Raw genomic sequence first — 24,835 nt, forward strand, 5'->3', positions numbered from 1 at the left:
CTGACAGCCTTGTCAACAGAAAACATTTTTTCTTTTTTGTGAATTTTGAGTAAATATGATGTAAAACATGTTTACTTTTTCATGCTGAGATGCATTTAAATGATCGGTTTTGTCGTTGTATTATGTTCTCTGTTCAAAAGTTTGGGGTCAGTAGGATTTTTGTTTTTGAAAGAAATTATTTTTATACAACAAAGAAAAATTTAATCAATAAACCCCAAACCAAACCCGTAAATAAATTTTCAAAAAAAAAAAAATGCTGAACTTTCTATTAATCAATCAAAGAATCCTGAAAATAAACCAGTTTCCATAAAAATATCAAGCAGCAGTTTTTTAAAGCAGGATTGATAAAATAATAAATGCTTCTAGAGTGCCAAATCAGCATATTAGATTGATTTCTGAGTTATGACTTCTATTTTAAGTATAATATATTAAATAGAAAATTTTTAATTGTAAAAATATTGGCAAATATTGCTGTTTTACTGTATTTTTGATCAAATAAATGCTGCCTTGGTGAGCAGAAGTGACTTCTTTCAAAAAAACCTAACCAGGCCCTAAATTGTGAACTTTTGTGAATGGCAACAGACGTCGCCTGTTAAAAACCCACAACAGCTGACCACTGGTTTAAACATCATGTGACTCACTTTAAGGAAATGTCGTGTGGCAATAAATAGGGGTGTGTCCTTTTCCTGTGTCTTGGCGCACTGCTCAGCCAATGGGGATAGAGCCTCCAGACAGAGCTGACTGATCTCTGAGCTCATCCTGCAGTGTGTGTTAAGGAAAAACACTAGGCCATACCCACCATGATTCAACAACAAAAACTCTCAACAAGGAAATCAAACACAATATGCTTAGCAAGCACAAACTTGAAATAACATAACTCTCTTACGAGAGAGGATACGAGGTCATGCCAAGCTCCAGGGAGCACATGAGACTTTTGAAGAGCTCCTCAGGCAGCTGAGGGATCTTCTCCGGGAAAATCTCACAGATGAAGGTGACGAGCTTATAATACTGGTTACACAGAGAAGGGAACTGGGTACAAAAGAAAGAAAGTGTGTTTCAATACTGTACCACACCTTTTACTTTTAAGCATTTGCTGTCTACTGATGTAAGAACATCTTCAATTAATCATTTTCAAAATACAGCTGTAATTTTACCTTAAGCAAGTCCTGAGACATGAGGGGCAGCACAATATTCACCCCATACAGCACAACATCAGCAGCTGATACGGCCCGTCCAGCACCAGAGCTCTGCTCCTGCCCGCGAAACACCTCATCTGCTTAAAAAACAAGGTTCCTCCTCATCTCTCATGTAAACGCTCACAAGCTATGAAGCAAATGACGTGAATCATGAATGAACGCTCATACCAGTGTCACTGAAGTCAATGAACTCTTTGGAGAGCAGGTTGGTGAGGAGCTCCATGATGAGCAGAAGGTCCTGGTACTGGTCCTCCTCTGCGGCTACATCTAGTCTCTTGCGACCCAGATTGTTCTTGGAGTAAACCTGCAGCAGCGTCAAGCACACCTCGTACAGTTTCATAGACTTGGTCTGTGGAGAGACAGAGACGTGGTGCGTTGAAACACATATTCAGGATGTGTGATCACATCGAAATCAGTGCAAGCGCTAATGTCTCACCTCGCCCAAGTAGCAGATTTGTTTGTGGGCCACTTCCACAAACACCTCGATGATGAGGTTGACTGTTTCTGGGGAGTTTCTGTAGACCTCCATGAGGCCGATGCAGCTGGACAGGAAGTCCATGAGGAAGCTGAAGAGAGATGCCACATTGTCGATCTGCGTTGCTTCTGCAATGCCACACAGAGCTTCTAGAGTGGCAACGATCTCCTGCTTCACAGCTTCCTCTTGACAGATTTGGGCGAAGTTCTCCTGGTTAATGAGGTTGAGGAAGCGCTGCTGGAGTGGATGCAGTACCTGCAGTGCAGGGACAAAGAGTTACGAGGCCTTGCTTCATAAACTCAGTTTTTTTTTTTTTTTTTACTGCATTTTTATGCTTGATCTTCCAAATATATGTCTCTAATCATTTTCTCCTCACCTCGGCCCAATATTGCTGTTTGGTATCAGAATCCATATGAGCAAAGCCGCCTAGGACCAGGGCTTTCATTAGAGTCCGCTGAACTGAGCTGGACAGCATGTGTAAGGGAGGGCTGCGACTGGCAAACTGCTTGGCCAAATTCCACCAGTTCTCACACTGCACAACAATATTGGCCCTGAACCGTCAGAGGAAAGAGTTGAGAAACACAAATGAACAAGCCTCATATCAGAAGAGTACATTTTACTGAAAGGTTAATGGAATCTTTCAATCACTCATGACATTTCAGACCTGTATAACATTCAAATGTGTTGCATCACTATTATTTATGAGAGATGCAAGAGTTTGAATTTGCCAAGTTTGAACATGCCCATAAACTACAGTCCAAAGGTTTGGAGTCAGTAAGATTTCTTTGTTTCAAACATACTGTTATTTTATCAAATATGCCAGTCAAAAAAATTACAACCTTGCAAAGGATTTTTATTTCAAATAAAAGCTGTTTATTTTGAACTGCTGCAGGAATCCTAAAATAATGTCTCATTTTTTTCACAAAAAAATATTAAAAAGGGACAACTGTTTTTAACCTTGATAATAAATGTTTCTTGAGCATCAAATTATCATATTAGAATGATTTCTCAAAGATCATGTGACACTGAAGCTGATGATGCTGAAAATTCAGCTTTGCTTCACAGTAATAAAATATATTAAAATAGAAAACATTGTAATCATTTTAAATTGTACAAATATTTAACAATAATACTATTTTTACTGTATATTGCTGTTTACTGGGCCTTTTCAAAAACATCAAAAATGATTCTACTGCCCCAAACTTTTGATTTGTAGTGTATGTGAATGTGATTAAAGAGTTACAATGGAAGAAATTATTGCTTTTCAGTAAATGACTTTAACAAAAAATAAAAACCTGTCATCACTTATTCACCCCTAAGTTGTTGCGAATCTGTATAGATCTACTGAACATAAAATAAGATATTTTGAAGAATTTGTAACTAAATAGTTTCTTGTTGCTTTACCTATATACCTCAAAATATCTTCTTTTGTGTTCAACAGAAGAAAAAAATTATACAGGTTTGGTACAGAAAAAGACCAAATTTTAATTTTTAGGTGACCTATCCCTTTAAATATCAGTATATTCCTTACACAAAGCAATCACATGACTGTAGAAGAATTTGAAGTAGTTGCATCATAAATATCACTTTTATGGTGCTTTTTTGTGCTTGATATTGCCTAATCATTATATGCTTTGATTTTATGGAAAAAAACAGCATTCTTTATTAAAAAAAAACCCTTTATGAATGGACCTAAGAGTTTGCAAATGTCAGAAACTACTCCTTAATCCAATTTTTCTTTCTAAAAAGATTTGCATTGATACACAGTGCTATTTACTGTTCGTTTAATTGTATTCATGTAGCATTATGCAATCTTAAGTTAAGAAATCACTTTGCAATGCAATAGCACAACTCCACCAGCAGGCGGGGCATATTAAAAGCATTTGGTCTTGTATCAACTGACAGTATATAAAGACATCAGCGCAGACCACTGGCCTCCTTTTGCCTGTCAGTGAGCAGCTGTCCTGCGGGGCGTTAGGCTCAATACTTATCCCTCACTGATGCCCACATACGCATTACTCCAGCAAGCAGACACAAACCTCTCTCTCTTCTCCACCAGAGTCACCAGCAGCTCCACAGTGTCATTAGCCAGCTCTGGCTCAGAGCTCCACACCGACAGATTATTGATCACTTTCTCCAACAGATATCCCACAATCCACTGCGCTCCCTCCGTGTCTGCTCCAAATGCTGTGCTGAGAGGTATACTGATCTGAGGGAGAGAATTAAAGACAAGAGACAAACATTCAGAAGAAGAGTCAGAGGTAATAAAGGGTCACATAGGTCTAGGTTCGGTTCCAGGAACTTGTGTGTGATTTTTAAATAGAGCCAAAACAGAAACAAACTGAAGGCTTCATTTAGACATCATGCCTGCTGTTTCCACACAATGATTGATCTCATTTTGGCGACTCACTTGGCCGTAGAGTTTCTCGTCCACCAACAGGTATGTCTTGGCCCAGCGCCGAAGAAACCAGACAATGTCTTTGCCCATCTGAGGACTCAGGAGCTCAGTCAGACTCGCTCGTGTAGCCCGAGACTCCACCTCTGAGGTTCTCAGCACTGCCGATAACAACCTGTGGCAGAGAGATACAGAGACATGGAAGTGCAATCTAGCTGCATATATATGAGGCAACGTCCTGCCAGCAGAACAATCTGAAATAGAATTTGGCAGTCTATGGTTTACAGAAAAATGCAGAGAGAAGAAAAACAAGGGTGAGAAATGGCAGAAGGGATGGAAGAGTTCATGGCGGTTCTATCTAGATGCACAGAGACTCAACAAAGGCCCACAATAACAAACGCTATCATTCCTTCACACCTCCACTGGTAAAGAAAGAAGACACAAGAAAGGGATTATAGCAGCTTACTATCCTGGAAGAGCGATATCCCACGCGCCCTGCGGCGTGCAGCACATTAAATGTTTCACATTGTTTGTAAAGATAAAACCTCACTGACATTTGGGAGCCGCGGGGTCGGTGACTGTTATTGGGAAACACAATCCCTTGGCCCACTGTCTTTCCAAATCCTCTACAGTCTGCCTGCTTCCCCCACCCATCACCAGCCTACTGTCTCTCAAATCCTTTGACCTCCACATCGCCACCATTCACATTCTTCCTCCCTCCCCTACCCATCATCCCAGCGCCCTTCCAGTCTTTCAATCCTCACCTCTATCCAATTCCACAGTTTTGGAATAACACCATCCATTAAGCCCAAATCAGATTACAGGCAGATTTTTGCAGACAATACCACTACAACAACAACAAAACAACATGTATTTATTTATATATGTATTATTAATATTAATATTTATTATAATATAAATAGTATTAATATATAACTACAATTATTATTAGCAGTAATAATGTTACTATTATTTTTTAATAATAGTAAAAATAACAGCAATAAAGTACTTTAAAAATGTAAATATATATTTTATTTGCTACATAAAATACTTTATTGTTTATTAATTTATTTATTATTACTGTTGAAAATAACAATATTAATATTTGTATTATAATTATTTATTAATATTAATAATAATACTAACAACAACATTTATTTTTAATTATGTTATGAATTTTATTAATATTTATTATAATATAATGTTAATATATTACTGCTATTATTAGCAGTAATAGTATGTTTCTACTACCACTACTTCAACTACTATTACTACTTTTAATAATAATAATAATAATAATAATAATAATATGCACTTTAAAAAAATTTAATATATCATTTTTATTTGTGATATAAAAATATTTATTGGTTATTTATATTACTGTTTAAAATATTATAAATGATTTTATTATTTTATTATAATTAGTCTTTGTTAATATGTATATAATAATAATAATAATAATAATAATAATAATAATAATAATAATAAAAATAATAAATACAACAATGGTGCATGAAAACCTTTTTTTTTTTTTTTAAAGAACCGTTGAAAATAGAAACTAAAAATCAATCAACTTGGAAATAGCATCTGAACACACGCACGACTCCGGGCCCCAAGCGCTCCCCTCTGACCCTGGGCTCGGAGCGGCACCTGGCCTGGCTCTAATTGAATAATGTGTGGGGAGTGGTGCTGCAGCATCGGCTGGCGCCGGGGCTGGGGCTACTTGAGGGCTGCTGTTCGCGTGGCAGGCCTAGCTGGGCGCGTGCCAGGGCATTCCCCGCTGGGCAAACGAACTGCAGATCAAACGGTCTGTGCTACACCACGTCTGCTCTCTCCAGCAGCAATTCTGAGTGATACACTTTAAACAAGTCATTGTTCTTGTAGGCAGAATGATCAGCACCTGGCTGCTTACCACTACATCTGGAAAAAGGTATTTTCAGACAACCAGATGTTAAAAAGATACACGAGCGATTAAATTCTTACGATCGGCAGGATTTAAAAAAAAATGTTTTTAAAAGAAATCTCTTTTGATCATGAATGCTGCATTTATCGGATTAAAAATACAGTGAAAACCGTAATATTGAGAAATATTTAAATGAATAACACTTTTCTATGTTAATAAATCTTATAATGTAATTTATTTCGGTGATGGCAAAGCTGAATTTTTCAGTCTCTAAAACCATCTAGTTCCACCATCACATTTCATGTCTGTTTCATTTAAAAGTTATTCACAGAAATAATCTGATAATTATATTTCAAGCCAAATTCAACACCCAACTATATTTTCCACCATTTTCAGTTGTGTGGAAAACATCCTTTCACAAACTCCTCCCACATCTTCATGGTTGTCGATATCCTAGCACAATGCCCTGAGTGCAAAAGATTCAGCTTGAAAACATCTGGTCTACTTGTGAAAGTGTCGTAAAAAAGGACATAAAAAAAATAAGACAACTGGATACTAATGCATGAAAAATGTAAATGAAAAACTAAATCATATCATAATTCACACACCTACTAACCACAGATAAACGGGAATCTTCTTTACAGAGTAATGACACACTGTCACATGTATACTGTGAGGTCTCTCTACCTGATAACTGAATCTGTTCTGTTGCATCCAGGGATGGAGGTGGCCTTCTCTCCAGGAGAGCCGAGCAGCTGCAGTGTAGTGTTGATATCCACCTCAGTCGAGTGTTTGATAGAGTACGCCATCACTTCTGAAGGTATCAATGGTGTTTCACCCTGAGGGTCATCAGCCAAGAGGTAACCTGTTAAAACACCAAATACTTCAACACAACGACAAAAAGCAGCTTGACTGAGTGGAGAAATGCCTCCAAATAGTCAAAAACAAAGTCCAGTTGCATGTGAATTACACATAACAATGACCTCGATGAATGGAAATCTCCACAGACATATGAGGTTAAACATGCTACTCGCATTTGTGAGTGAAAAGGAATGACGCGAGGTCAGTAAATGATGACAGAATGTCCCTTTAGGAATGACACAGACCTGACACTAATATGAGCCAATGAATGTCTTCGTAAAGGTCATCTAGAACTTTCCGGTCCACCGTGCCCGGGTCTGCAGAGGCCATGAGGTGCTGTTGGTGTCTCTGGAGTTGCCCGTGAAGCCGTGTGACTCGGTCCTCCAGCAAACTGAAAACAGAGGAGAAATGTAAGGCTTACAGTGGTTGTTTATTACAGCGGTTCCTCTGAAGTGCTTTGTGTGCCTGTACCCTGTGAGCAGAGGTATACAGTGGTCTGCAGCGATGCGGCCCAACATGCCGATACTGGCCAGCTGATCTGAGAACAGCTCTCTGTCGTCCTCCTGTAATTCGTTTATTTCTTCCTCTTCATGAGAAGCGACACCATTAGCAGTCTAAAAAGTCAAACAAAGCATATGACTGAATGCTCCGGAGCAACTGTTACCTGGCAGACTATTCTTTGAAAGAAAACGGTTTTAGACATTTGCTGTGCTTCATGCTTTTCCATTTTAATTACGATGAAAAGCAAACCGCAAAGTCAACAAAATAATTACAAGAAAAGCAACAAATTACCAACAAACTGGTAAGCCAGCAACATTTTGACAATGTTAACAGATCAGATTTAACATGGTGAGAAAGATGCGTTTGGGTGTGAAGGGAGATCCTGACCAGGTTTCTTGTGCCGTCGGGAGCTGCGAGGTGACACTGGATGTAGGAGTTGAAGACTTGCATGGCCGGCTGGACAAAGCAGCCCCGGGGGAAGTGCTCGTCCTCCTGCACCAGCGTCAGCCAGGACTCCAGCAGCTTATCATATGCCTCCATGTACACCATGTCATCCTTATCCAACTACAGGAAAAGAGACATACTTGCTTGACTTTATCCTAAACATGACACATGACACATCACTTCTTTTAATATTCCATGCTGTTTGCAAGCCCAGTATATATTACTATGTTATCCTGATGTTAAATAACTAATATAGGGTAGATAACATTTTAATAGTACTTAAACTATAATAATAATTTAATAACACATTGACATTAGCTATGTTTCCATCCACCTACAGTATATTTATGCGCATTTTGGGATATCGCATTAAAAAAAATGCTGGATGGAAACGCCAAGATGCACATAAATTCTAAAAATGAGTAGGATACATTTTTTTGCGCATTAACCAAGATGAAAACACTTTTATAGAATAAATTCCGTAATGCGCATCAAAAAAGACATGTGACTTTGCAATGGGACAGCATAAAACTTAACTCCCAGAACTGCGTTCCTAAACAGCAGGCTCCGGCACTAAGATAACATGACCACGTTTTGTATGCGGACTCTGAAGCTCGTAATTTATTATATACAAAAAATATTATATATAGCGCCTTCTACTACACTGCAACAAAACTAAAATTTTCCTTATGATAGTTAGAGCAAGTTAACCAGGAAGTGACTATTTTGTTCTCTTAAACTCACTTGATGGAAAAGGTGCTTTATTCGCAAAATTTTTATGCGATATTCCAATTTTGTATATTAAGTTGAATTCGTAACTTTGGATGGAAACAGCTATTTATAAAGCACATACATCAGACTCTCCAGTTTTTGTGTGTAAATCATACACCTATATTAAAAAGTTAAGTGTTCCGTAAATAAGTTCAAAAATATATAATTAGCATTTTTATTCATTTGGCATGAAAGAGTTTTCTAATATACACTACCATTTCAAAGTTTGAAGGAAATTAATAATTGTATTCCTTAAGAATGCAATAAATTGATCAAACATGACAAAGACTTGTAAGATAATAAATGTTTTGCTATTTAAAATAAGTGTTTTGTTCTTTTAAACTTTCTATACTTTTTTTGTTTTTAAAAAAAAAAAGCATCACGGATCATGCGAAGGCTGGAGTAAACTGCTGAAAATCCGATTTGCTATCACAGGAATATATTAAGTTTTAAAATGGAAAGACTTTTATTGGAATTTTTTTCCCCCACAATATTAGTTATTGCTCTATTTTTATAGAGCATAAGTGACTTCAAACTTAAAAACAATAAAAACTCTGACCAACCTCAAATAAATAACTAACTGAAATTAAATTAGTGCCAATACCCTGGTTTAATGGTTTTATTTTTCTATTAAATACAATAAAATGTCTGCTGCAACAAAGCAGATCTCCCTATATATACATAATAAAAGAATAACGAGTTTAACATTCATAGACCTCAGCTACTCTGTTAAGTGTGGTTGTGGTCTGCTGTGGTACAGATGCAGTACTCACCACCTCCTCCAGGGCGGCGCTGCGACCAAACGAGCACGTGAGCAGTGTGAGGCAGTTAATGAAAGAGGCAAAGAGCTCGTTCGGGAGAGCTGTGAGAACGCTTCGAGGAAATGTGCTGATGAGGTTACCGATGATGCTGGAGATGCCTACAGCCTCAGAGTCTTCAATCTCAATCCTGTCACAGGGTAAAAGACACGTAAGAACAAATAATAACAGTGGCAGGCCAGTCCCTTAAAGGATCATTCAACAACTAACCTTCATCATCTGGGTCTATCTGGTAGCATGAGATACTGTGTAAACCTGCAATGGTCCAGAGTGCACGTATGGTACAGTCTAAATGTTTATCCACTGGAATTCAACATTTATGGTTTAGTTTCCCTGAAAATATTTGTCTAGAAGCACAAATACCCCAGCTGCTGTAAAGGGAGACTTTAAGATCTCAACCCCAACACCAAACTGCACACTACCTGGTTTCTGGGAACACAGTTTTTTTTTTCCTTCTTTAGTTCTGGAAGAGCACTCAAGGTCTGCCTTTCTTTATGCTCCCAACTGCGTCTCTAACCCATATCAGATGGACTTAAATTGTAAGCAGAAGAGTTCAATCACGGCAGATTGGCGGACCTGCCGCATGGTTTTCCGATGATGCAACTGGAAAAATGCTCCAGGAATAGGTGATTACAGAATGGCAGAGACCGAGAGAGGGAGGAGTGGGGAGAGAGACCCCGACTCACTACGCCTACTTGTTCTCAAATTCCAAACAGCAGTGTATGAGAGAATGTGTGTGTTATTTAAAGCTGCAGAGACATCATTCCATCTTTATAGACATTACAGAGCATTTACAATGCAAGTCCTAACACACAACTCCACCAATACATGTTGTACAACAGTGTTAAAATTAATTTTATTAACAGATCATCATATCTGGCTCGTAGAAAATAATTTTTAAGAGGCTGTTATGAGCACACATTTTCTCCATTTATTTTTTAATTAAAAAAAAATTCATAGTATTTATTTATTTAGTTTTATTTAATTAATTGATTCTATAAACATAAATGGAGAAAATAAAGAAATACCACTACAAATAGTAGTAGTAGTATTTTATTTATTTATTGTCCCCATCCAGTTTTATGACTTGAGATCATGGCAGAATCTCACTGTCAAGAACACGTCTGAGCCATATTTAAAAAATAAAAACCTATCAAAATAATTAAATTAATTACATTTTGAATTAAGCCTTTGTTTAAGATCATTAAAATGTTTTGCACTGCTGTAAAATTTCATTACTGGTCCTAAAATAATAATGGAAAATGTAAATAATTTAATTGTAATGATTTTGGGGTGAATGTTACCTAGACATGTTTTCATTAGGTCCAATTTGTTAGACACAACTACTATGGAGTTATCTAAATACAAAATAGCACATTAGTGAATGACAAGCATATGAGTGCAGTACATGAAGGAAGGTTTCAGAGAAACGCACCCATTGATCATGTTGAGCAATCCCTCCACCAGGTGGGCTAGGTAGGTCACCTGAGCGCCCTCATCAGGGAAGATGGGGCCATGCATGGAGGCCAGCTGGGCCAGGCACTGAAGGGAATCCTGCGCCATGTCTGAGTCCTCTCTGATCTTCCTGTGCACCTACAAGACAGAGACAAAAACACTTCAACTCATTAACACTGGTGTAAACTGATCCTATTTCCTAAAGCATAATAAAAGGCGCAAGCCTGATACAAGATCGACTTTCTGAACTCAAGAGTAGATTTTAATGCCAAAACGTATACCTTCAATGACTAACCGACATCGACAATAACCACACAAAGATCAAGATATCATAAAATGGACCTAATGATCAACCCTCAAAACCGACATTAGCACAGCTCACCAACAGACTGAAATCCTTCTCAGGAGACATGATTTCATATGAGCGCATGAGAGAGAAAAGAAGCAGCGGAGGTTCTAGAGACTGTAAATGTGACCGTAGGTTTACTCTACAGTGTTAAAACCAGACAGGCCCCCTCAAAGTGTCCAGGAGGAACTGCAGACCGGCCCATGGGCAGCTGACAAAACACACAGGCTGGGGAGCTCGCACACAGTCTCCCTGAATCACAGAGAAAAGCCTCTCTCATTGACATACGAAAACATACTTTTCCCTCTCCGCCTCCTTTTTCTTCTGCTCTCTCTTACGCACAGATACGCAGGTCTGTCTTCGATTTCTCATCTCACGCAAGTCTCTGAAACCTTCTGCCCAGTGGAATAATGAACGGAGGAAAATTGTGGAATACCCCTCACCTTCGCCAATGGCAAAACTACTGCGTCTCGCCACCTGGCTGCCACAACCCAAGCCAATCAATCAGATCGGCTTCTCAATTACCAATCCAGTCCGAGGCGTTCAGCGGCGAAAAGAGAGCTACATGGCTGGAGAGACGGCTAAACGTTTCTGAGCGGACCGACTCGAGTCTCCAACACATGTGGCTGTTTGGCACACTCCCTTGCTCTTTTTCTTTCCTAAATCCTTGGAATCTTACTCTTGCTCGTCTGTTCGCCAGACGCTCTGGCGGAGATGCTGTACGAAGAGGTGCACGGTGTTGGACGGAGCCCTCTGAACGATCTGGAAGACCGTGGACAAACCTAAAGCGGCATTTCCCTAACACATACACGGATGAACATCAGCCAGTGGGCAAAGTGCTAACGCTAACACATCATAGCACAGCCCTGTCTGCTAGAGCGGTGTGAAATCATCTTCTGAGCTGCAGAAGAGAGGGAGGGAGAAAGAGAAAGGGAAAGAGAGAGGAGGGGTGTGAGGGGCAGATGAGAGAGAGAACTGGATAGGGAAAGAGAAGAAAGAAAAAAGTACAAGGCCAATGCTCTGTGAGCAGCATGCTCTGTACAAACAGCTGCGCTGAAGAACATCCACGCCATGCAAACTATGCCAATCGCCTTGAGTCCGACTATAGTTAGAGTCTGGCAGAAGGGGCGAAGGGGGGCATCTAAATCAAAACAAGACAAGGTAGCTCTCCGAATTCAATGCTAGAGAGAGAAAAGCGACAGGGAGACCTATAAATAGAGAAAAGACAAAGCCTTGTGTCTGTCCACGGGGAGGATCAGATCCTCTCCTGTTTTCAGTCCCATTCAGTATGTTCAGATCCTGTTACAAGAGGCCACAATCAATCACCTCATGACAGCGTTATACTCAGAGTGCCATAACAAGCCATGATTGTGTTTATACCATAAACAAACTATGCACATGCTCTGAGTCCGAATCTGATCTCAGCTTCTAAAACTTTGCTTAGCACTAAACACGTGTGGGCACAAAATACGAAATTATAAAAGAATGGATACATACTAAATAAAGAAATGTATTTAAAGGAAAAAATGTAAAGCATAAAATATTATGCAAAAATTACTTTTTTTCATTGTGACACCTCATTCTCAAATAAACAAACAGATAAATACAAATTCTCATCACTGCAATGCACAAAATACTGAAATGAAAAAATACATTTTAAAAAATTAAAGTCTTTGTACAACAATTTTTTATAATAAAATAACAGTAATGACAATAAGAATCACTATCATACTGCACCTCAAAATACAAAATTATAAAACAAAGAACATAAAATAAAGAAAAATATGTAATAAATACAAAAAGAAATAGATGTTTTAAATTAATTATATCACTCATTAAATAAAAACATATCACTCTCATTGCTGCAATGCAGAGATATAAATATTAAGTTATATTAAAATTTAAAATAAAAATTAAAAAAATCTGCAATGAGAATCACTACTAAATTAGAACTAAAAAAGTGAAACGCCTAGACACACTGTAATAAGGATTTGAAGGGAAATGTACTTGACTGTCATGGAAATATATGTCACAATCCAAAACTTAAGGGTCCTAAATTATAATCTATTTTTGGTTAAGCAAAATATATATATTTTTTCTCTAGCTTTTTTATGTGTTTTATATTGAATTGTAACCCAGAGATGTTTTTCTGAGTTTCACCATTTTATGGATGTATAAAAATGTGACTGTTTGTTACTAAATGGGTGAGGGTGTAAGAACAAACCTAAACTAAAACCACAAACAAAAACACCATTCAGTCGGTTTGGTTGGTAGGAAAATGTTAGCGCACCCATGGCTTTATTAGGTGCGAAGAGAATATGAGATTTAAGTTATGCTTCATTTTCTCTCTTCTGCATGTTCCCAAACCACTGAAAAGCAATCAAAGAGGCCGAGAGAGCGCTTCTCTTTAGATGGATGGCTTGCCCCCTCCTCAGACCACTTGAGGGTGGACTGGAGGCTGTTAACAGGGGCTTTGAATCCAGGGTTCACAGTCTAATCCTACAGCTCATCTCTAGTCACCTCTGATCCCGGCAGCGCGTGTCTGGACGCCCCCTCGTCTGTTCAGGGCACAGCTGAGAAGTAAGGACCAACAGCTGACGAGCCAACATACACACACAGACACTGCTGACAGGCCGACACACGCACACTCACCCTAACCCTTGTTCAATAACGCACCCCTACACACACAGATCCCCCTGGCATGGGTGTAGAAAAACAACCAGTGCACCACACACAGCTACAAGGAGACTCGTAAAGACACAGAGGGTGTAACAGCTGACCACTCCTCATCCCTTAACAAAAACACTGGAAATACCACTAAACATCACATGGCCCAGACAACTCCCCGAGAGACCGGCACAAAACCACTGAACTTCATGCTCAGCACCAAAGAGACTTCACTGAACTCTCAAACAATCCTAAGTTAATGGTACAAACTAGAGTCATTGTTTGACACTGTGGTGCTTACACGGGAGATGAGTGTTTGAATCTGGCTCACTTGCTGACCTATCCATCTTTACCTCTTCTCTCAATCTCTACTTTTGTCAAAAAAGTGTCAAAGAGCCAAAATTTACATTACCATTCAAAAATTTGTTAAAATGTTTTTGAAAGAAGTTTTCTTTATTCATTTGTTACCAACAGTAGTATTACAAAATAATATGGTGTAAAATATTAATAATAATAGTAATAATAACCATTTGCATTCTCATGTTTTTAAAATGCAATTATATGTACTTAACATTTCTGTGGAAACCATGTTTTTGGTTTTCTCTGATGAATGTGAAGTTCAAAAGAACAGCATTTATTTGAAATAGAAATCTTTTGTAGCATTACAAATGTCTTTTCCGTTAGTTTTGATCAATTTAACATGCCCTTGATGAAAAAAGAAAAAAAAAACTATTGTTTTTTTTTTTACTGAAACTGAACTTTTTAAGAGTACATATAAATGTATTTACCATCATGGATGCTTTCATGTTTTACATCATTGTACCACAGAAAATTTAATTAGAGTGTAGGTCATGGTTGCTTAGCAACGGCAGACGCCTCCAGAGCGCAAGCGCCCGAAGGCTTTGGGAAAAAAAGCAGAAAGCGGCGCACCTAGCGTTTTCCACGGACACTGTGACTGCACTAGTGATTACTTTTAATATAGACAAATTATTATTAAGCTGGGCTACTGTACTTTTTTTTATGACTGCCATATTCACAAGTATTTTACAAGCAAATTAAGTTCATGTTTTTATTATGTGTAAAATTACTGATTAACAAGCCGGATAAAAAGCAGTTCATTTTTTTTTTTTACAACAATACACCATAGGCGTACTACTAACAGAACTCAGGTGATTTTTCAAACTTGATGTGCTGTTGTGGTAGGCCAATTTCAAATCGCATATTTGGCACACTGCCTTTGTCTTGTCCTCACTCAATTTAAAGTGCTCCCACACAGCTGAGGCATTTTTGTCTTCTCTTCCGGATGAACTGAATAATGACATCCACTCATGGGCGATCCATATTCAAGGGTGAATGAGAACTGTTTCGCGGGGGATGCCAGGTGTTCGAGAAAAAAAGAAAAGAAAAGAATATTCGAATCTCAAAATAGAAAATCAAATGCCAACCCACCAAACGTATATTTGAATAATCGAATATTCTGGTCCAGCCCTAATTATAGCATGCAGAAACTAAGAAATTATTTTTTCCTATTAAGATATTTATTTTGTTAAGAAAATATTACTGGAAAAGTTTAAAAAATTAAAAAACGTGAAGTGTTTGTCATGTTCTGACCATAAAGAGTAGTTTACAACCACAATTAATAGTCTGGTTTCAAAAATGTTCACTTGGGAGCAAAAATATGCTTTTAAACTGTGAAATTTATCATCATAATTAATGATATCGACTGATATGAAAAAGAATTGTGAAGATTTTGTGGCCATATAGCCCATCCCTAATATAACTTTTAAAAAAACAAACAACAACAACATATCTATCTGCTATTTCAGTCTGCTTAAAACCCCTCACAGCAAATCCCAGAAAAGACAAATGAGACACTTATGTTTGAACAGCCCTTGACCTCCAGGTCAGCAGACCGACCCTTGTTAAGAGGGCTGTGCAGTTTGTCGCCAGTTTAGAGATCGCAGCCTCCTCTCAGAAAAGAGGCGTGAACGATGGAGCAGCATATTGGCACCTTGTGGAATCATTCCTGAGCAGCAGAGTGAAGGAAAGTAACGTCTAATCTGGCCGTAGAAACCACCCAAAACTGATGGTGGAAAGTAGAGCATTATTTGGCAGCAGATGCCTCAGGGAGACCGTGTAATGGTAATGGAGAAAGAGCAGAACGCTATCCATCACTGATGCCGAGGGTAACCTGACAGAAATGTCGCATTGCAACCTGAGGCTCACAGACATTAGTTCTTTGAGATATAACGAACCATTAGACTGAATTTCTAATGATTTTAAGGTGCACTATGCAGAATGCATGCACAACACATGATTTTCAGGAGAAAACCGCATCTAAAATTTATGCAGCTTTAATATAGAGCACATGAAATGAAATGATTTTGTTCAGCTTGGCCTTTACTAGATCAAACAGCGAATTAAATTAGTGAATACTAATCAAACAATACTGAAAAGAAAATCATTCACTACTCTTGACTGGAATCTTAAGCTTTATTTATCCATCTAAAACTGAACATCAACATCAAAAAGAAACTATGGATAATTATGGTAATATAATAATGCTCATGATAGATTTGCTTCTCTGTACAATTCTGACAGCACCAATTATCATTCAGTGGGGTAATACACTTATTTATTACCTTATTACCTAATATTTTTCCTTGTAATGTTGTCATTTTGGCCGTGAGCAACACAGACAAGCTTCACAGCTGGAAAATGGTTTGCTCTGGGACAGTTGTGTCACCAACAGATCCGGTTTCAGATGAAAAGCACAAATGTATACATGAGCGCTGAAAGCATCATATACTAGATCATATACCACCCCTTCAATACAGTTCAAAAGTTTTGGGTCAAAAGTTATAAAAAAAAAAAAAGACAAGAAATTAATACTTTTATTCATACGTTAAGTTGATTAAAAATGACAGTAAAGGCATTTATAATGTTACAGAAAAACAATAACTCAAATACTTTTCTATTTAAAACAATACAGTAGTCAACATTTGAAGTGGATCAAAAAAGTTCATCAGAGTTGTCCTAAGACAAGAACGAGAATTGTTTTGGTTTTAAGACAACTTTTATGAAAGATTTTAATCCACAAAAAAATCTGCGAGCATTATTCCTCAGATTCTTGAAAACAAACAAATAAACAAACAAAACAAACAAATCCCAAAAAGAGTTATTTTATGTAATAAAACAATTTCATAATATTTACTGTATTTCTGGTGAGCACAAGAGAATTTTCAAAAACTTACAAAAAAAAAAATCTAATCCCAAACAATTTCCATATATTATTTTATATCACACCTATATACAATTTTTTTTTTTTATCATTTTTTATTCCCTTAAATCATCACATAGGCCAGACTCCTCCATCTTTGACCACTGCTTCTAAGGCAACACATAATAATCTGCTGCAGCTCACTTCTTCTAAACATGCCTTATATCTCTATAAATGCTAAATATTTATGATTTTTTTTTTAATCTGGGTCACTGACAATTTTTTTTAGAAGAATTAAAGCAGGAAGAAATAACATGAGAGGAATAAACAGTGGACGAGTGGACGCAGGTATTGAATGAACAACGTCTTAAGAAATGAGGTAAAAAGCAGAAAACAAAAAAGCCATTTCCAAGCAGGAGGTTGAGAAAAAACCTCAGATAGAATAAATGTATAAGTTGGTACTTACAGTGAAGAAAAGGTCCATGACTCTGTGGTCTAGAAGAGTTTCCCTCCAGGACTCGGTTGGCTTGAGCATGACATTCTGAGTCGCTTCAAACATGGCAATGTAGTGCCTCCCCAGTGACACCTCAGTTAAGGGCAATAGCAAAAGCAGAAAGGATAAGGAAAGATGTTTCTAAACCCCTTTTCTTTCTGTCACTTCTCTCTGGCCGTGCAGTCCTGAACTAAGAAGAGTGTGGAAAATTGCTGCAGTGAATTCCCAGCATCTGTTTTCTGCAGCTCCTTCTCTATCGCTCTTCTTCAATGGCACCGTTACTACTATTCAATCGCGCTGTCCCCTCCCACGAAATGTTTACCTCAAAATCTCCCCCTTTCCATATGTAGCCCACTGGGAAAGAGATGGAGGAAAAAAAGGAACGACACAAAGAACGAGAGGCAGGGAGAGAGAGAGAAAAGCCTCCCACAGGAATGTCTGATCAAAGCCAGTTACCGGCAAAGGCCACGCATTCCTCTGGGCCGGACCCACAGTCACTCCCAGCAGACAAATGCAAGCACTCTCTCATTCACACACACACACACACACACACCATTACAGTATCTGCGCACGTCTACCATATACAGCCGCATATGTCAAAGCAAATCATGTGGAGACTCACCTACGCATTCGCTAAGCAGACACCAGGAAGTGCCAGGTGCCACACTGGAATGAGTGTGCTGGAGTGTTACACCCCTCTGCCTGTGTCCGTCCCGAGCAGACCTGACTTTACAGCTTCTTAAAAATAGCAAGGGGCCGGCAGAACTCTGAGTGACCCATGCTGAGGAGAGAATGGGCCTTGAGGGAGAGTGGCCGGAGCTTGTGTGCTGACCACCAGCGGGCTGATAGCAGCCTGCCACATGAGCGCAGCAGGGAGAGATTGACTGACGGATGGACGGGGCGCAGGGGATAAACCAGCCGGTCACTTAATGTCACTTGGAGCCATTTCTGGAAAAGTGTGCGAGCGTATGAAAAACTGGGAGGGTGACTAAAGATATGACCTATTGAAACCCAACCCGGGCTTACTCACAGTCACAAACGCACATGACTCGTTTCCACCAGCACTTGTCCCAGCTGCTGAAGACACCAAACACATGACGAACTCAGAAATCGACTAGTACTGTAATATAGGGTCGTGTCACCTGATGTGTTCATAACCCACATGTTTTATCGCGTTTCAATATAGCTGGCCTGAGCTCAATAAAACAGCACAGAAGTAGGCTCAAGATTTGTTTTTAAAAGTTGAATTATAAGACTGTCCTTAACATTTACAATCATTTGTACTAACATTAACATACAGTTATTTCGCCTTCAAACGAACACTCAGAACATTCACATAAAAACACATATATGGTCTTTCAGATGGAAAGATGTAACGTTTATCTGTGCTGTTCTTGAGGTGTGTCACATGTTAGAGAAAGCTGAAGAAGCCATGATGAAGACAAAACCTGACACGATGGCTTTAAGAGACAGACCCATGCTGTGACTGAGACAAAGAGTTCACATGAGAAGGGTCACATGAGTTCAATGGGTGAATACAGAGTCACACACACTGACAGAGCGTTACATTACAGAAGGCATAGTTTTATGCAAATGTGATACTCGGAGAGAAAACAGCAGTTTCTAGTTTTAAAGAATTTAACAGAATAACAAGTAAGAGGTGTGAATGTTTTGAAGCGATTTAAAGCAATTTCTGTAAATCAGTTTAGATATATGGAACAGTGATTCAATTCAGTAACCATTTAAAAGAAATCCAATCAAAATAACACTTAGTGTTTCCCATTAATTACCTAGAACTGTGGTGGCCCACCAGTCTAATCTGTCCCATTTCATAACGAACAGAAACTATTTTTTACAATATTTTTACATATTATCTTGGCAAAGTACCTGTCAATTGATATTGTAATTATCAAATCATAAAAAGGCTGCAATTTAAATAAACAAGAATAAAATCGCTGCACTGTGCACATGGTCTGGTTTTCAGAATCTCAGAGAGTCTCGGTTCACAGTAAATGTTGCAAACTGAACTGATTAAAGTAATTCAATTAATTTGTAATGAGAAGCATTAAAAAAAAACTACTGTTACAGAAACTTAAAGGTCTTCTCACCATTTCCTGACAAAAAATCTCAAGGGCAAGTGAAATTAAGACCTTGTAATTTTACTACTTAAAAGCAAAATAATATATTTTTTTATTTTACACTGCATTTGTATTACAATAATATATTTCTCTACTGATAATGATAATAACAATTACAATAACTACTATTCAGATGTTTTGGTTTACCCTCAAGAGCATGCATGTAAATAAAGACAACGAAAAGCAATATCAATTAGACAGCATAATTTAAATGTGTACCACAATAAAAAGTTTCCAGTTTCCACACAAGGAAAACATTTTTTTGTAGCAATAGCCACTGCAACAAGCTGGCAACTGCACAATTCAGAGGCATAATTCAGTTGGAACTGGTCTGAATCTGCAAGATACGCTTTCCTTAACCCAAAATCACTGAATACATGTATATTTGCAACTCTGTAGAGATTAATGGTTGTTATATTGGCAGGGCTGATTAATCAAAAGTGGACACTAAAGTGAAAGAAGAGTGTTGTGAAGTAGTAGCAGAAGACATTGTGTGTTGAGGTCGGGACTGCAGACTGAATCAATCAGGAGGCATTCAGCAAACATAATGATTATGAGAGCGCTGAGAGCTGCCTGGAGCCAAAGAACAGAGAAGAGATCCAAGTCTATTAGAAAGCCTGAGTGTCACATCCTCCCTCTTAAGATTCCCCTCACAGCCCAGGAATGCCCTCCTCCCCGTTGTCAGGCCCGGGACAGTGGTCTTACAAAACTCTGCTCCACTTGTGCACGTGTGTTAGAAATGAGCAGTGGCACACAGCCGTCTGTCATCTCGCTCTACCATTCAGAGCACCTGACCGGCTCAAAGCCCGGCCACAACCCGCCCCGGGGTCACTAGGGCCATGGACAGACATGCAGTCCTGCAGACATTAAGGGAATCACATGTTTAGGATTCACACAAATGACATGTACATGCGTCAAGTGGGAGTGTGTCACAGACAAATAACATGCATGCCATGGCCTTGGCTACTGAGAGATGGCGGCACTTTGAAGAAAGAGTCTAAGCGGCTGTCAGGAATAGACACACACACACACACACTCTAGAGATGGGTCATGAGTGCAGTTACGATGTATCAAATACATAATTATTTAAAATATAATATGTACTATTGTATAAACACTAGATTTTTTGAAAATAAATTAATACTTTTAATCTGCAAGGATGTATTAAATTAATCCAAAAAAGTGACAGTTATAATGTTATGAAAGATTTCTATTTCAAATAAATGCTGTTCTTTTTTAACCTTTTATGAAATTTTCTAAAAAAATGTATCACAACATGCTAAAATGCAGCAATTTTATAATTTTTTTTATAAAAACAGCACAACTGTTTTCAACATAATATGACTAACATAATAATAATAATAATATCATAAATGTAAATGTTTCTTGAGTGCAAACTTCAGCTTGGCCATAAAAGGAATAAAGCACATTAAAATAGAAAACTTTTTTTTAATTTTAATAATATTTAACTTATTAAAATAATAATATTTGATTATTATTTAATTTTTAATAATATTTCATTTAATTTTAATTATTATTTTTGCTTAATGTATTGATCAAATAAATGCATAAATATAGTCTTGGTGAGCATAATATATTTGAAAAAAAATAAAAATCTTGCATCTTAGTTATATATAATTGTAATTATATATAATCTTAGTATAATCTAATATCACCTTAGTATAATCTAATATATAACTTGAGGTTGACCGGTTATGTGTGCGTGTGTGTGTGTGTGTATATATATTAATAACATTAAATAAACAATTAGAATAATACATACCAGTTTAACAAGATTGACTAATTCATCTAGACTTTTTTCTTGTGTGTATATATAATTCTTTATTATTTTGCATTTACAGGGTTAGTTCACCCAAATATTAAAATTATGTCATTAATGACTCACCCTCATGTCGTTCCAAACCCGTAAGACCTCTGTTCATCTTCGGAACACAGTATAAGATATTTTAGATTTAGTCCGAGAGCTTTCTGTCCCTCCATTGAGAATGTATGTACGGTATACTGTCCACGTCCAGAAAGGTAATAAAAACATCTTCAAAGTAGTCCATGTGACATCAGAGGGTCCGTTAGAATTTTTTGAAGCATCGAAAATACATTTTGGTCCAAAAATATCAAAAACTACGACTTTATTCAGCATTGACTTCTCTCCCGGGTCTGTTATGAGCGCGTTCACAACACTGCAGTTTAGTGATATCCGGTTCGCGAACGAATCACTCGATGTAACCGGATCTTCTTGAACCAGTCCCTCTGAGTTCAAATAAACCAATATCCCGGAGTAATTCATTTACTCAAACAGTACACTGACTGAACTGATGACCGAGCCAGATAACGAACGAAACATTGACTCGTTCTCGAGTCAAGAACCGGTTGCATCGGTTTTCGGATCACCGGTAGTGATGGGAAGTTCTGTTCTTCTCCGCGAACCGGTTCTTTTTCGGACAGTTTGATTCAATAAACCGGTTGAAGAAAACGGTTCACCAGTTCTTTTGCGCTCGACGTAATGACTTCATTGGCGATGATTGCCCTTGATTCAAGCCTTCGGTTTACCCGCGCTCATAACATTAGCACAGAATCGGTTCAGAATCAATCACCAAAAGAACCAGTTCGGTTCAGACGCGCTGTGTGTCAGTCTGCTTCACGCATGCGCAGTATCATCAGCTCCTCGGTTCTCGAATCGGACGCGTCCGACAGAAACGGTTCTTGACTCGAGAACGAGTCAATGTTTCGTTCGTTATCTGGCTCGGTTCAGTCAGTGTACTGTTTGAGTAAATGAATTACTCCGGGATATTGGTTTATTTGAACTCAGAGGGAGTGTCAGCCATGTTAAAAAAGTTAACAGCTTAAGACATTTGTGGATTAATGCTTATTGTAGACGCGAACCGTTTCAAACGATTCAGTTCGATTTAGTGAACTGGTTCAAGAAGATCCGGTTACATCGAGTGATTCGTTCGTGAACCGGATGTGCTGTGAACGCGCTAATAACAGACCCGGGAGAGAAGTCAATGCTGAATAAAGTCGTAGTTTTTTGATATTTTTGGACCAAAATGTATTTTCGATGCTTCAAAAAATTCTAATGGACCCTCTGATGTCACATGGACTACTTTGATGATGTTTTTATTACCTTTCTGGACGTGGACAGTATACCGTACATACATTCTCAATGGAGGGACAGAAAGCTCTCGGACTAAATCTAAAATATCTTAAAACTGTGTTCCGAAGATGAACGGAGGTCTTACGGGTTTGGAACGACATGAGGGTGAGTCATTAATGACATAATTTTAATATTTGGGTGAACTAACCCTTTAAAGTAGTGTTTTGATTAGAGTGCTGTGAATGTAAGTCTTGTATTGACTAACATATTAAAGAACAGATTAACTGACTACTCATTCATGTAACTTATTAAATGGTCAATTTTAAAATTGAACACTAACACACTCACCCGGTCCTTTCTCTATCCTTAACAAATGTGTTCTTTGCATCAAAGAACTATTTCCCCTCCAGCGCCCAGAGGGAAATTAATAAGACTCAAAACTATGCAAACACATCAATGCACAAATGGCCAGCCGACATTCCAGCCCAGCACTCAATGAGCTGTGTGTTTAAAGGCACACTTTAAACTTTGAGCATGATAAGGGCTTGGCACTGGCCTCCTTCGTAAGTGATATGTGACCCTGGTTGGCACAGACGCCAGCTCAAGATCTCTTTAAAGAGACACAGAGACACAAAGTCAGCCTGAGTGGGATTAACGCCTCACAGAGCTAAAACACACACAGACGCACACGCACCATCAATCACAGCTCATGATTTAGTACTAAAACTAGCACATGTGAATAGTAAAAATGATGACACATGCAAAGGCACAAGCAAAACTATGGAGAGACAAGATCATTAAAACCTTTAGAAATGTATGCAAATATATTCAAATCAATTAAACCGTGGGACAAATTTTCTAATTCATCAAGATCCAAATCAATCATGAGCACAAAAATGCTGAAGAGCTTCAAATTTTGTGGCTTCAAGCAGGCTAAAAAAATGCTCTGAAAATTTACCCGCAAGATCAATTTGCCAACAAGAAATGTGCCTGGATCTGGTTCTGTGTTCACGGTTATTTTGCAAAGAAATTTTAAGAAGGTTAAGAATGATTATCACGTTATAGCTTGTCTATTATTAATCCAAAAATAAGTCACAGTTAATTGTCTTTCCTAACCCTTGTGCCTCTAAAACATTCCTGGCTGCAGTCCAGGTCTAGTGCTCACAGGAAGTCCAGCCTGCATCACCTCTCTCAACTTTCCTCTAAATTTACAAGTAAAAAAGACATGGATACAAACATACAAACAAATATAAAAAGTCACCAAAATCTTTTCATGAAAGGATATGATTGGGTGGAAGGAAGTTCCAGCTGAGTACTTGATTGGCCAGAGCAAGGTAGCGCTGGAAAACACAGGACATCTGAGCGTTGAGGTTCTCCCTCCGACTGAACTCCTGCAGGACCTCCATAGTGAGCATGAAGATCTGCCTGAGATCATCCTCCTGCAACACACACACACACATCATAAAAGGCAAGTTAAGTTAACACTGGGTATTGGTACTAATCTCAAGAATCAATTCCACAAGATTCAAATAAATTCAGATTAAATTTATTTGAGAATATTTCAGTTATAATGTAATTACATAATTCTGCATATATACGGTGTGAGTACAACACATTTCAGATTATGGTTGTTACCATTTTTCTTTTCTTTTTTTTCTTTTTTTTTTAACTAAAACTAAACCATAAAAAAATTATAAAAAAACATTTTATTTCTGATAGTTGCAACATTTCTCATTTTCATTTATTGTTTAGTACTAAAATAGCTAAAACAAAATGAACTAAAACTAACAAATACAAATTAATAAAAATATCAACACAAAAAAAATTACCCAAAAAACTTTTCCTAAAAAATAAAATTAAAACTATAAAAAAATGCTATAAAAAAAATCTAAAAAAAAAAAATCTAAAAAAAAAAAACCAACAGAAAATATATATTTAAAAAATCAATTTCAAAATATTAACAAACAATAATAGATTGTCAGTGATTTGATATCAATGAAACATTCATATCACATTTGAATATTTCTAAATGTTTTTGGC

The 24,835-nt window shown here is 37.8% G+C and overlaps 1 protein-coding gene across 1 annotated transcript in view; it reads right to left on the reverse strand.

Moving 5' to 3' along the window:
• The window catches only part of LOC109096346 (exportin-4-like), a 33,524-nt gene that overhangs the window by 1,834 nt on the left and 6,855 nt on the right, over window positions 1-24,835 (reverse strand). The window contains exons 6-21 of the mRNA XM_042731355.1: window positions 24,081-24,234; window positions 17,519-17,631; window positions 10,800-10,957; window positions 9,320-9,494; window positions 7,719-7,895; window positions 7,302-7,444; window positions 7,076-7,221; window positions 6,657-6,834; window positions 4,082-4,241; window positions 3,711-3,880; window positions 2,048-2,222; window positions 1,633-1,926; window positions 1,365-1,545; window positions 1,155-1,276; window positions 899-1,029; window positions 642-759 (exon numbers count right to left, since the gene is read on the reverse strand). Of these exons, the coding sequence (XP_042587289.1) occupies window positions 642-759; window positions 899-1,029; window positions 1,155-1,276; window positions 1,365-1,545; window positions 1,633-1,926; window positions 2,048-2,222; window positions 3,711-3,880; window positions 4,082-4,241; window positions 6,657-6,834; window positions 7,076-7,221; window positions 7,302-7,444; window positions 7,719-7,895; window positions 9,320-9,494; window positions 10,800-10,957; window positions 17,519-17,631; window positions 24,081-24,234 (2,595 nt within the window). The remainder of the gene's footprint in view (window positions 1-641; window positions 760-898; window positions 1,030-1,154; window positions 1,277-1,364; window positions 1,546-1,632; window positions 1,927-2,047; window positions 2,223-3,710; window positions 3,881-4,081; window positions 4,242-6,656; window positions 6,835-7,075; window positions 7,222-7,301; window positions 7,445-7,718; window positions 7,896-9,319; window positions 9,495-10,799; window positions 10,958-17,518; window positions 17,632-24,080; window positions 24,235-24,835) is intronic.

Source organism: Cyprinus carpio, chromosome B9 (genome assembly GCF_018340385.1).
Source record: "Cyprinus carpio isolate SPL01 chromosome B9, ASM1834038v1, whole genome shotgun sequence".
NCBI classification, from domain to species: Eukaryota; Metazoa; Chordata; class Actinopteri; order Cypriniformes; family Cyprinidae; genus Cyprinus; species Cyprinus carpio.